At 40.0% G+C, this 12096-nt stretch overlaps 1 protein-coding gene across 1 annotated transcript; it reads left to right on the top strand.

The window, feature by feature from the left end:
* The first annotated feature begins 2308 nt into the window (after nt 1–2308).
* LOC147624353 (plasmodesmata-located protein 5-like) lies at nt 2309–3162 on the top strand. The gene is made up of 3 exons (XM_086819828.1): nt 2309–2393; nt 2475–2703; nt 2814–3162. Exons 1-3 carry the CDS (start codon nt 2309–2311, stop codon nt 3160–3162), a joined length of 663 nt encoding a protein of 220 aa, XP_086675954.1.
* Nucleotides 3163–12096: the final 8934 nt, after the last annotated feature.

Genomic DNA, 12096 nt, shown 5'->3' with positions numbered 1-12096 from the left:
CCCACGCACACAAGCATAGCACTACCAAACAAGAGGTAAGAGAGCGTACAACTAGAGACAAAGAGCACCAAGAGGAAAGAAATTAGTTCTCAATCTAGGCCTAGGGAGTTTCCTTTTCTCATTAGAAAAGTTCACCTGTATACAAGTCATGTATTAGTCTTGGGCATCCAAACTATATACAAGTCATGTATTAGTCTTGGGCATCCAAACTTCATGGAGTTTTGGGTGTCCAAGTAGACCTTAGTCTAATTTTTGTTTAATGTAGATACAAGAATGTGGGTGCATGGGATGCTGACTTCACATAAGGCCTAGCTATCCCATAGGTTACAACTTGAGTGAAATTTATACAAGATCACACCACAATATAGTTAATCCTATCTTACTTAGTCAAGCATGTACACATGGGGTATACCACCTTGAGTCCATAGCATCCATGATCTTGATTCCTTAGGCTTGTTTTGGTTTCATTCATTTTTTGTTTCTTGATGTGGGTTCTTGCACTCCCTTCACTTAGTGTTGATGTGGCCCAAGAGTGTGGAAGTGATGTTGGGTGCCCATGATATATATATATATATATATATATATATATATATATATATATATATATATATATATATATATAGAGAGAGAGAGAGAGAGAGAGAGAGAGAGAGAGAGAGAGAGAGAGAGAGAGAGAGAGAGAGAGAGAGAGATGACTAAGATTAGGGCTGGTTTTTGTTTATATCTTAATTCAACCAAAAAACAAGATGATTTTACTTGGATTTTATTATTACGATTCTATGAAAGAAACAAAAACATGCCCAAGGAGAATCACTCTCTATAAATGATACATCATATGTTCTGTTTTCACTCAGTAGACCTATTTCTACCAAATCATTGAATGCATTAAGTTTTTTTTATGTAAAGTGTATCCTTGCATACATGATGCAAGGGTTTTTTCATAACTTCGCACTCAATAAGTGTACATGGTATTAGGAAAGAAAAATAGAAAAATTATCTTTTGAAAAAGGTTTATTTTTGCAAGAAATTTTATACATTTGTAGAAAAGTCTAGGTTTAATATAGAATAGTCAAACTCAGCATATTACTTACAAGTTACATTTGGATGTGTGTGTATATATAGTTAGCCCCTTGAGGACTCAAATGTGGGTTTAAGCTAGAATAGTCAAACTAAACACACCACTCACAAGTTACATATGGATGTGTGTGCAAATAGTTAGCTCTTGAGGAGTTGAATGAAATTCAATTCTTTAAGTAGTTTCAAATGATTGAACAATTAATTATTTTTGAATATCTTCATGTACCATGTTCTAATTTATCACTCTTCAAGCAACTTTCATTTCATTTGATGAATATATTCATCTACCATGTTCTAATCTCACTTTTCACTCTTCAAACAACTTTCATTTCTTTTTATGAATATCTTCATATACCATGTTCTAGTCTCACTTATCACTCTTCAAGTAACTTTCATTTCATTTGATGAAATAGAACTACTTTCATTTGATGATGTTCATTGGATGAAGTGGAACTAATGGATCTTGTAAATGAGAGGGAAGGCTTTTCGAGGAACTTGACATTGACTTAACAAACAACAAAGATAGGTAATTTTCCATGGCATGCCTACTGGAAAGACTTTTAGGTGATATTGACTTAACAAATGACAAAGATAGGTAATTTGGGTGGTTACTACTGTCTAGAAGAAGTTGTTTATGCCATCATGTCCATATTCATTGCCATATGAAGTTTTTTAAAAGAAACTTGAAGGAGAAAGTCAAAGACATGTATTTTTGACATTGCATGCCTATTTGGGCGGTGATTTTTTTTTCTAGAAGATGTTGTGTATGCCATCATGTTTGTATCATGTCCATATTCATTACCATATGAAGTTTCTCAAAAGAAAATTGAAGGACAAAGAAAAAGTCAAGTTTTGATAGAGACCTTGAATTGAGTGAGCTATGGCAAGCTCCACCATTATCATACTACATGGTTGAAATTCAAAATAGGACAAATTCATTGACAGCTAACATTTTCTTTTTTATAAAATTGCAACAATTTCAAATTATAATATTTATCCATTTGTATCATCTAGCATTCTAATTCTAAACTAGATCAAGGGGGGCATTTCAAATTATACTAGAGAAGAAAGCATAGTATTGTTATTCTTTTCTAAAGCTCTTCATCACATACGCGTTGGGAGATTGTAGTTTTGTCATCGTACATTCAAGATGAACAATGTAGTGTTTGATACATCACAACACAGCTTTGATTAGCCTACTACATAATGCATTACCTATTGGGTACCATCGATGGTAGATAGCTATGGCCATGTGAATAATGCATTACCGTCATGTGTACCATTAATGGATTACCTACAATTGCGTATCATTGATGGTGAGATAAAAGATTGATTAATCATTTAATCTTTTTATAATTTAGCCACATGAAGTTTAAGATAAGTAAAAACGCGCACAGACCTGAGCACAGTGCTGGCGGCTCTAAAACGAGAGTCCTCCTCTGCGAGATACTATCGAAGCAGCTATGGCAACGGGGTGGACAAGGTGTACGGGGTGTACCAGTGTCGAGGGGACGTGTCGCCGGACGTCTGCTGCTCGCAGTGTGTAGGCGACGCTGTCCAAACAGCCCTTCACAGCTGCCCGAACGCGATTGGCTCGAGGGTTCAGCTGGACGGCTGCTTTCTGAGGTACGAGAACTATTCTTTCTTCACAGAAGACTCGAGCACAGTGGTGGAGCTGTGCAACACGCAGAAGGACAACAGCTCCGCTTTCCAGAGAACTATTCTTTCTTTCTGAGGTACGAGAACTATTCTTTCTTCACAGAAGACTCGAACACAGTGGTGGATCTGTGCAACACGCAGAAGGACAACAGCTCCGCTTTCCAGAGCGACATCAAGCAGCTGTTGACCACTTCCGCTCCAAAGAGCGACGGCTATGCCAGCGCAAGCGCGGTTGCGAACGTATCAGGCGGTCGCATCTACGCCCTGGCCCAGTGCGTGGGCTACCTGTCGGAGGCCGAGTGCCACGACTGCCTCTCCGCGCACCCTAACTCTTGGCAAGACTGCGGCGACGCCGTCGGTGCTCAAGTCCACTCCGTCAGTTGCTACTCCCGCTTCGAGATCTACTCCTTTTACAGCACTAGTTGAAACGTTGGGAGTGTGTGCATGCTCGTCCTGTTTGAATACATCTAATAACACTCGCAGGACCATACCTGCACCACTTGTTTGGAGAAATATAATAACAGCGGCAGAACTACACCTTCATCTGCACCACTTGTTTTAATAGGGTCCAAAATTTTGCTTTCACATTAATTAATTAGTTTGCAGTTTTAACCTTAGGTTTTGAAAATGAAAGGCATTATTAAAACCTTAGCATGGGAAGGCATGACAAGTGTGCAGGTAAAAGAAAATTTATCCATAATACTTCATCCAAACTCTCAAGTACTATTCATGTGCCATGAGTTTTAAATTATATGTCGTAGAAGAGATAAACAAATTTAACTTTCCTAGCATATCAAAAGGGCATGTAGCCTATTTAATTAGCAACTACATATAAATCAAATCTAGATTCATAAGCAAGCATCTAATAAAAGTAAAAATTCCATGGGGCATGATTGTCACCATCTTAAAAATGCGAGGGGGCATGATTGCCACCATCTAAAAACATAGTTTAGTTATTACTTAGATGTTGTGGTTAAGTAGGCATACATATCGATGTCATACGTTTACATGTGTGGCTCAATAACAACGACAATAGTTGGTTCTATAGTACTCTAAGTACATCAAAATATCCATCATTCCCATCACGTCCTTCCCCTCTTTCAAAATTCTTTGTATAAATATAGGCATTAATTACATGCTACCAAACCATAAGTTACATGCTTGCAAACTTAATTAGCAAACTATTGGCAATGTGGGCCCAATAAATTTGATTCCCTTCTCAAGCAATGTAGTTGTTCTATACCTCCATGTGTAGTCGTACATATAGGCACATCTAGTTTCTTCTACACACATATACATGAAAGACAATTGAGGACATATGGTACAAAACTATGCATAAATACATGGATTAAATGTGCGTGAATCACTTATGAAGTAAGCATGAAAACATCACTTATTAAATGTGAGAAGCCCTTGAACCTTCATGATGTGCTCTAGCTGCATCTTGTTTGTTACTTATACTTATCGTGGGGGCTATCAAGTATCTTGGCCATGGCATTCCTCCAATCCTCTTCACTAAGATATGGGGACTTATTTTTGACCTCTTTAATCGCATCTTGTACTTTTGACCTTTGATGGCCTATTATGACCTTCATCCTCTTGAGCATCTACTTTCTACTAATCTCTCGAACTGTCAGTAGATTTGGTCAAGGATGTAATACTCTCATTGGGTTGATACTTCCACTTTATGAGGATATCATGGATAAATTGTACAGATAAGAGCTAACATGCATGCATCAAGATAGAATCACCTGCATCATCCTCAATGATGCATCCATCATTGTAGCATCGATAATTAGAGTAGCCAGAAAGTGCTCCAAAACAAGGACTGCAAGCATATGGATATCAAGGAGTAATAGGAGTACAAATGCCTAGAGGAGTAGGGCCTGGAGTGGGGTCTAGAGTGGGAGATAGGTAGACATATTGCATCACCTTCATACTCCATTTATTATCAATGTCACACATTTACATGTGTGGCTAGATAATGTCAACAACATTTGGTTCTACAGTACTCTAAGTACGTCAGATATTTGACGCAGCCTGCCACTCCATGGTCTATCAACTGAACTACTAGATGAGGACTCTCCTGGTCCACTCAAAGACTGTGATTGCTGACTTGCATTCTGTGCAACCATATTTCCACTCACACATCAGTCCCAACAGCTTCTTTTTTAGCAGCATACCAAGTGCTCATCTCATAAAAAACAATATCCTTGCTTACCCTCAACTCACGTGTAGCAGGGTTATAACACCTGTATCCCTTTTGCTCAAAGAATACCCAATAAACACACATTTTTTTAGCTTTTGGATCCAGCTTAGTTCTCAGCTCATCTGGCACATGCACATATGCAATGCATCCAAATACTTTCAGATGAGACAAATTAGGTTTTCTACCAGTAAACCTCTCCTTTGGAGTTACATCATGTATGGCTGCAGTTGGAGTCCTGTTCATGATGTAAACTACTGTAGAAACAGCCTCAACACAATAGCTATGCGGCATATTCTTCTCTCCCATCAATGCTCGTGCAATCTCAGCAATGTGCTTGTTTTTTCACTCAGCAACGAGTCCATTTCGTTGCGGAGTGTATCTGCATGTAAACTATCTCTGAATACCATTCTTCTGCAAAAATTCAAAGAACTCATTGGAAAAGTACGCTCCCCCTCCATCTGACCTTAGGCACACTTTACATATTTCCCTGTTTGCTTTCCAACCATAACTCTGAAATTCTGAAAATGAGTGAAGACCTCACTCTTCTCCTTCATGAAGTATACCCCACACTTTCCTTGTGTGGTCATCAATAAATGTCACATAATACCTGCAGCCTCCTATAGACATGGTCTTCGTAGGACCCCATACATCTGAATGCACAACATCTAGTACATTTCTGCTTACATTTCTGTTACGTGGAAATACATGCTTTGTTTGCTTTCCAAATTGGCATGCTTCACATATTCTCTGCATACCTTCAACTTTAAACTTTGGCAGCCCTGTCACAATTCCTTTAGTCTGCATAGACTTCATTCTCTGCACATTCACATGTCCAATTCTTTTATGCCAAATGTCTGTGTCTGCAACAATTTCCTGAACCATTTGCAAATATTGCAGCACTCACTTCAGGCATGCTTACATTCAATGTAAACATTCTGCCCACTCTATTGCCTTTTGCAACCCCAACTTGCACTTGTCTTTAAAGTCTTCAACATAACAACCCCATCAGGATTAAACCAAACCTACAAACCTTGCTCAATCATCTGGCCAACTGAAACCAAATTCTTTGTTATGTTCGGAACATAAAGTACATCTGCAAGATACTTCAGTTTGCTATCCTGCACAGACAATGGCACATCTCCAACATGGGCAATTGGATGAGCAGTGTCATTCCTTATTTCCACAAAACCTGGTCTTTCAAGGTTTTTCATCTCCTTGAACCACTCCCCACATGACTTGTCATGTGGTTCGAAGCACTTGAATCAACGTACCATACATCATCTTTATGTGCAGCCTGTTTTGCTGAAATTTTCCATTTTGCATGTCAGTCTGCTGCTTATAACAATCTGCCTGCACATGTCCAGGCTTACCACAATAAAAGCATCCATGTGTATCATTATCCTGCCTTTGCCAATTTCCACGACCTCTATGACTCCCCCTACCTCTGAATTGGCCTCTTCCACCTGCGTATTGTTGTTGTTGTGAATTCTGGGAATGTTGTTGTTGTTTGCTGTGGTGCTGGGCCATAATTTTGATTACCTGTTCGGCCACCTCCTTGGCCGCGTCCACGGCCTCCTCTACCTCATCCTCTTCTTGAACTTGTGTAGAAGGCCTGTTGCTCTAAACTGCTTTTGTTTTGTGAAGGCTGTTGGTCTTCACCCAAGCTCTTCTCTTCTATAATCAACATAGACACCAAATCTGTGAAATTGGGAATGTTTTCCCAAGTCTGAATAGACGTCTTGAACACCTTGTATTGTGGCCCAAGACCACTTAGACAGACTTCCACCTTATCATCATAATCTACTGAAACACCAATAGATACAAGGGATTCCACAATACCCTTTATCTTCAATGCATAGTCATTCACAGACATACTCTTTTTTCTCCACAGTATGAAGTTCATTCTTCAACTGTATCTTTCGTGCCTTGGTATTTGTTTCATAGAGTTTTACCAAGGTGTCCCATGCCTCCTTGGGGGACTTGGCATCCTGTATGTGCCAAATCATGGTGTCCTCTATACTGATAGAGAGCCAATACGTAACTTTTCTGGCTCCTTGGTTCCAATCCTTGAACTCCCTTTCACATCTGCAGCAGTCGGATTGATCTCTTGTATCTCTGGTGCCTCTTCATGCTCACCTTCTATATAGTCCCAGTAACCCTTTCCCATCAGGAAATTTGTTAGTCTGAACCTCCAAGCTTGCATATGGAAGTTGTTCTTATCAAGCTTCTCAGCAACAATCTGGTTTATGCCATCATTTGACATCTTGCCAGATACACAAATTTACTAGAACTAGCACTCTGGTTTGTCCTGCACAAACTGCTGTATTTTCTGCAGCGGTACTGTACTACACTCAAATGTCACAGCCAGTGACCTCAATGTGCATACATACACCCAATGGCAACAATTGTTGACCTCCTTGCAGCACACATCTGTCTTCCTACAGTTCTTAAAACAGAGTTCTACAGAGAATCGATGACTTATCCGCAGTGCTCGAAATCGCCTGCTTTCTGAAAAACAGAGATCGTAACACGCTCGAAATGTGTTTTCGGCCCAACTATACAGTCCGATAGAACAGTATAGTTGCCCTATAGCTTTACTCCCGCAAAGAAAACTCCTCAATCAGAGATCGTTTGCCGGTGCGCCTCCCGTAGAGCTCCCGACAAGGGTGTAGTCAACACAAATAGGGAAGAGTAGTTGAAGCTCTTACCCTTGAACCGCTTCTTATGCTTCTCTTGCTTGCAGCTCAGCCCTTAAGCATCATGAACCAGGCTCTAATACCATGAAAAGATGCAAGGGAGAAGAGAGCTTGAGCTCTTGCAAGCACACATACTCACAAAACCCTAAAAGAGAACACACAAGGTGAGAGGCTGAAAATCTTCTTCTTCTTCACTCAACACTCAACACACCATATACAAAGATAAGAGTACACTTCATATGAAAGGTACTCAACCAAATACATACTAGGGTTCTCTATAGTGTGAACCCAATTAAATGAGCTGGTGCTATAACTATGCCAGTCTCTAGAATGGTTGTCACATAGCCTGTTATCCCACTAGCTGCATATCACCCATGATCTCACCAACCATGCCAGTGGTGTAAGTGTGGGACCTATCCCCCTGGCGGGTCATCAGTGTCCACTGCCTCACTAGATGAGCTCGATATCTCAACAGTTGGTATATGAGATCGGCCGATTTTTTAGTTTGTCTTAATTTTGTGGGGGTGCTTGGTGGAGTGGCATTTTGGCACAATCATCAATCCTTGAGGAGGAGGATATGGTCTTTGTTGAGAAACTTCTGATGGTAACATGATCGTAACCTTTGCCAATGTGCTTAGAGTGTTGTTTCTTTTTGGATGTGGCACATTCGGTAGCTAAGGTGTTGGACTGCTTTGGTTCTTTTGCCTTCTCTTGAGTTTGGTCTCCAACCGTGTGATTACATTCAATGGGACAGCTAATATGTTCCCATTCTGAAGGCTCAACACATTGAGGTATGGCATGCCTTCAACCGTGGTGGTAGAAACTGATTGCAAATGGAAATCCTTGAAGTAATAGTCAATCCTAGAGTTGTGACATTGTGGCGTCAATGGGCAAGCTTTTCTTCTCATGGTATTCAGCCACTCTATGGGGTCTTTGGAAAAGGAAACACTAAAGAGGTGGTCTCCGTGCTGGGTGCACCTATGGTCTTCACAATTGGTTTAGGGTCCATGTGGGGCAGATACAAATGAAGATAATGTATTATGGGTCCGTCGGGGATGTCGGAGCACATGGGCTCCATGGGCTTAGCAATGGACCAAGTTTTGATCTTTCTATGATCAATGGGGTTTTCTCTGAGTGAAGAAATGGTTGGAATGGAAAGATGGGCATTGTAGATGATTGTGGTGGCTCTATGTGCGAGTGGGGGGTTGAGAGTGGTGCCACCATTAATGCATGGTGACCAGGAGGAGATGAGGGTTTGATCAAAGGTTAAGGGTTCCTTCATTAACAGATGGTTGTGAAGCTTTGGATTGTGCAATCCTAAGAGGAAATAGTCCATTAATTTCTTCACTCAATCTTTCCCTTTCTTCACAATGCGAATCAAGGTACTTAATGTGTGCAATGTAGTCACGTAAGATTTTCTTTGGCTTTTTTTCCAAGTGGAATAATTGGATAACGGGGATTCATTTGAGCCCGTATGGTGAAAATCCAAGAGTGAAGGAGGCCTCTCTTACTCCTTTGAAAGTGCCTTTCTGCGGAGGGTCCAAGGATTGGAACCATTGCACCGCCTTGCCTTCAAGGCTTAGTCCAAAGATATGGACCTTTGTTTTGCATCATCTAAATCTTCAAATGCCTGACACATTTGGTTGAAGACCTCAAGGTGGGATCTGGGGTCTCCAATGCCATGGAATTTTGGCATGAGTTTGAAGATTTCCACCCATATTGGTCATGTATGTCATGTCTATGGGTGGAAGTGTTGTGCTAGTCCCCTTCCTATAGCTTGTGCTAAGCTCAAAATCGTAATTTGGGGATCAAGGGGAGGTGGTACGTGGGTGGGGAGTGAGAATAGGCCCATGGTTATAGGAGGAGGCACGTGTGCGTGCTCAGGGCATCTATTCATGTCTTGGTGCATGTACGGAGGTGCACCATTAGATGAGGGCCCTCACGCCCAAATGTGCTTGGCATGCTGACCTCATGTGAATGTACAATGGTCGAGGTGCTGCCCAATGGAATGGGGGTACTCGGGGTATGCAACCATGAGCGAAAGGTGTCCATGGTGTGCATTGAGGCTTAGAAAAGTTTGAACGGTGCGCATGTGGATCAAAAATATAAGTTTTTTCTCTCATTTTCTTTGCACATAAATGCTCCCTTAAGGTGAAATAAGGTCTTTTTAGTTGTTTTTTGTGTGTAAAAACCACCCTAGTGAGTTGGGGAGGTAGACCTTAAGCACCTCTAAAGATTTGGAAATTTTTAATTTTTTAATATTTGGAAATTTTTAATTTTTTAATATTTCTTTTTCGAGTAGGTACGTCCATACACTTATGAGTGAACAATTTCTTTTTCTCAAGATTTTTTTTCGGGTAGGTACACCCGTATGCTTAGGTAGGTACGCTCGTGTACGCTTATATAAGTAAACATTTTTTTTTTCACGAGATTTTTTGTCTCGGGTAGGCACGTCGATATGTTTATGAGTAAACTGATTTTTTTGTGAGATTTATTTTTCGGGTAGGCATGTCCGTTCACTTGTGTGAATGGCCGCACAATTTTTAATTTCGGGGTGGGTGGGGATTTGAAATTTTGAGCGGAAGACAACTAAGATTCCCTCTTAATGACAAGTAGGTGGGAAGAGGCTAAAGTTAGAGGTCAACTCCAAATTAGTGGTTTTCAACTAATGTAGAGATTCTCTAACTTGACTAAAACTTGATCCACCCTAATCTCATTGTTAATCATCCTTTAATCCTCTTTCTTTGCTCTCTAATTACTCTTTAATGGTAACGAGGTTTGAGATGGGGATTTGATAGGTGGATTAGTAATGTGAAGGCTAATCTAATGATGTTATTGTCCCCAATTAACCCTTCTAATTAAGCCTCCAATTAACCCACTCAAAAGAGAAAACATTAGCCAAATGAAACCCAATTAGTGCTAATTCTTACTAATTGTTGTGACCTAATGGGAGTTATCTAAACATGGATTTAGGTCAAAGAAAATATTTAGAACACTAATGCCATTCCATATTCCAATCACAAGCAATTAGGCTCAATTTTTTTGGTTTTTCTCTCTCTTTAAGCTCACTAATCATAATAACCACAGTAGTGATAATTAGTGAAATCTAAGAGATTATTTGTGATTTTTTTATGTTTTTTTGGTTGATTAAGGTTCTATCTTATGTTCCTAACCTATCTATGTGCACAAATCTAACCAAAAACATGATTGAAAACTAAAAATGAGCATAAAGCACTCTCTATTATGCATAAAGCACTCTCTATTGAGCTCTCTAATCACTCAAATCTCTAGTTTTTTAGCTTAAAAACTTACTAATTCTACTCCAAACCATAAGCTATGCATAAAATCAAAACAAAATTAATGGGGTAAGCCTGGACATGTGCAAGCAGATTGTTATAAGAAGCAGGCTGACATGCAAAATGGGAAATCGCAGCAAAACAACTATGCATCCTCGAGCAGAAACAATGAGGATAATGAAAGGTTGTTTGTTATGCAGCATGTCGTTAATGCCATGTCTAAAAATGTTGAAGCAGCACATAAAGATGATGTATGGTACGTTGATTCAGGTGCTTCGAACCACATGACAAGTCATGAGGAGTGGTTCAAGGAGATGAAAAACCTTGAAAGACCAAGTTTTGTGGAAACAGGGGGGGATGACACTGCTCATCCAATTGCCCATGTTGGAGATGTGCGCCATTATCTATGTAGCAGGATGGCAAAGTGAAGTACCTTCAGATGTACTTCATGTTCCGAACATAACAAAGAATCGGGTTTCAGTTGGCCAGATGATTGAGCAGGGTTTGCAGGTTTGGTTTAACCCTGATGGTTGTTATGTTGAAGACTTTAAAGACAAGCATAGGTTGGTTTTTGCAAAAGGCAACAGAGTGGGCAGAATGTTTACATTGAATGTAAACATGCCTGAAGTGAGTGCTACAATGTTTGCAAATGGTTCAAGAATTGTTGCAGACACAGACATTTGGCATAAAAGAATTGGACATGTGAATGTGCAGAATGAAGTCTATGCAGACTAAAGGAATTGTGACAGGGCTGCCAAAGTTTAAAGTTATAGGTATGCAGAAAATATGTGAAGCATGCCAATTTGGAAAGCAAACAAAGCACGTATTTCCACATGACAGAAGTGCACTAGATGTTGTGCATTCAGATGTATGGGGTCCTACGAAAACCATGTCTATGGGAGGCTGCAGGTATTATGTGACGTTTATTGATGACCACACAAGGAAAGTGTGGGTATACTTCATGAAGGAGAATTTTAAAATTTCATAGTTATGGTTGAAAAGCAAACAAGGAAATATGTAAAGTGTGCCTAAGGTCAGATGGAGGGGGAGAGTACTTTTCCAATGAGTTCTTTGAATTTTTGCAGAAGAATGGTATTCAGAGATAGTTTACATGCGGATACACTCCATAGCAAAATAGAGTTGCTGAGTGAAAAAACAA

The sequence above is a fragment of the Cibotium barometz genome, chromosome 25 (assembly GCF_041138505.1).
Source record: "Cibotium barometz isolate CiBa-2024 chromosome 25, ASM4113850v1, whole genome shotgun sequence".
Classification (NCBI taxonomy): Eukaryota; Viridiplantae; Streptophyta; class Polypodiopsida; order Cyatheales; family Cibotiaceae; genus Cibotium; species Cibotium barometz.
This window is presented reverse-complemented; position numbering and strand designations above follow the sequence as displayed.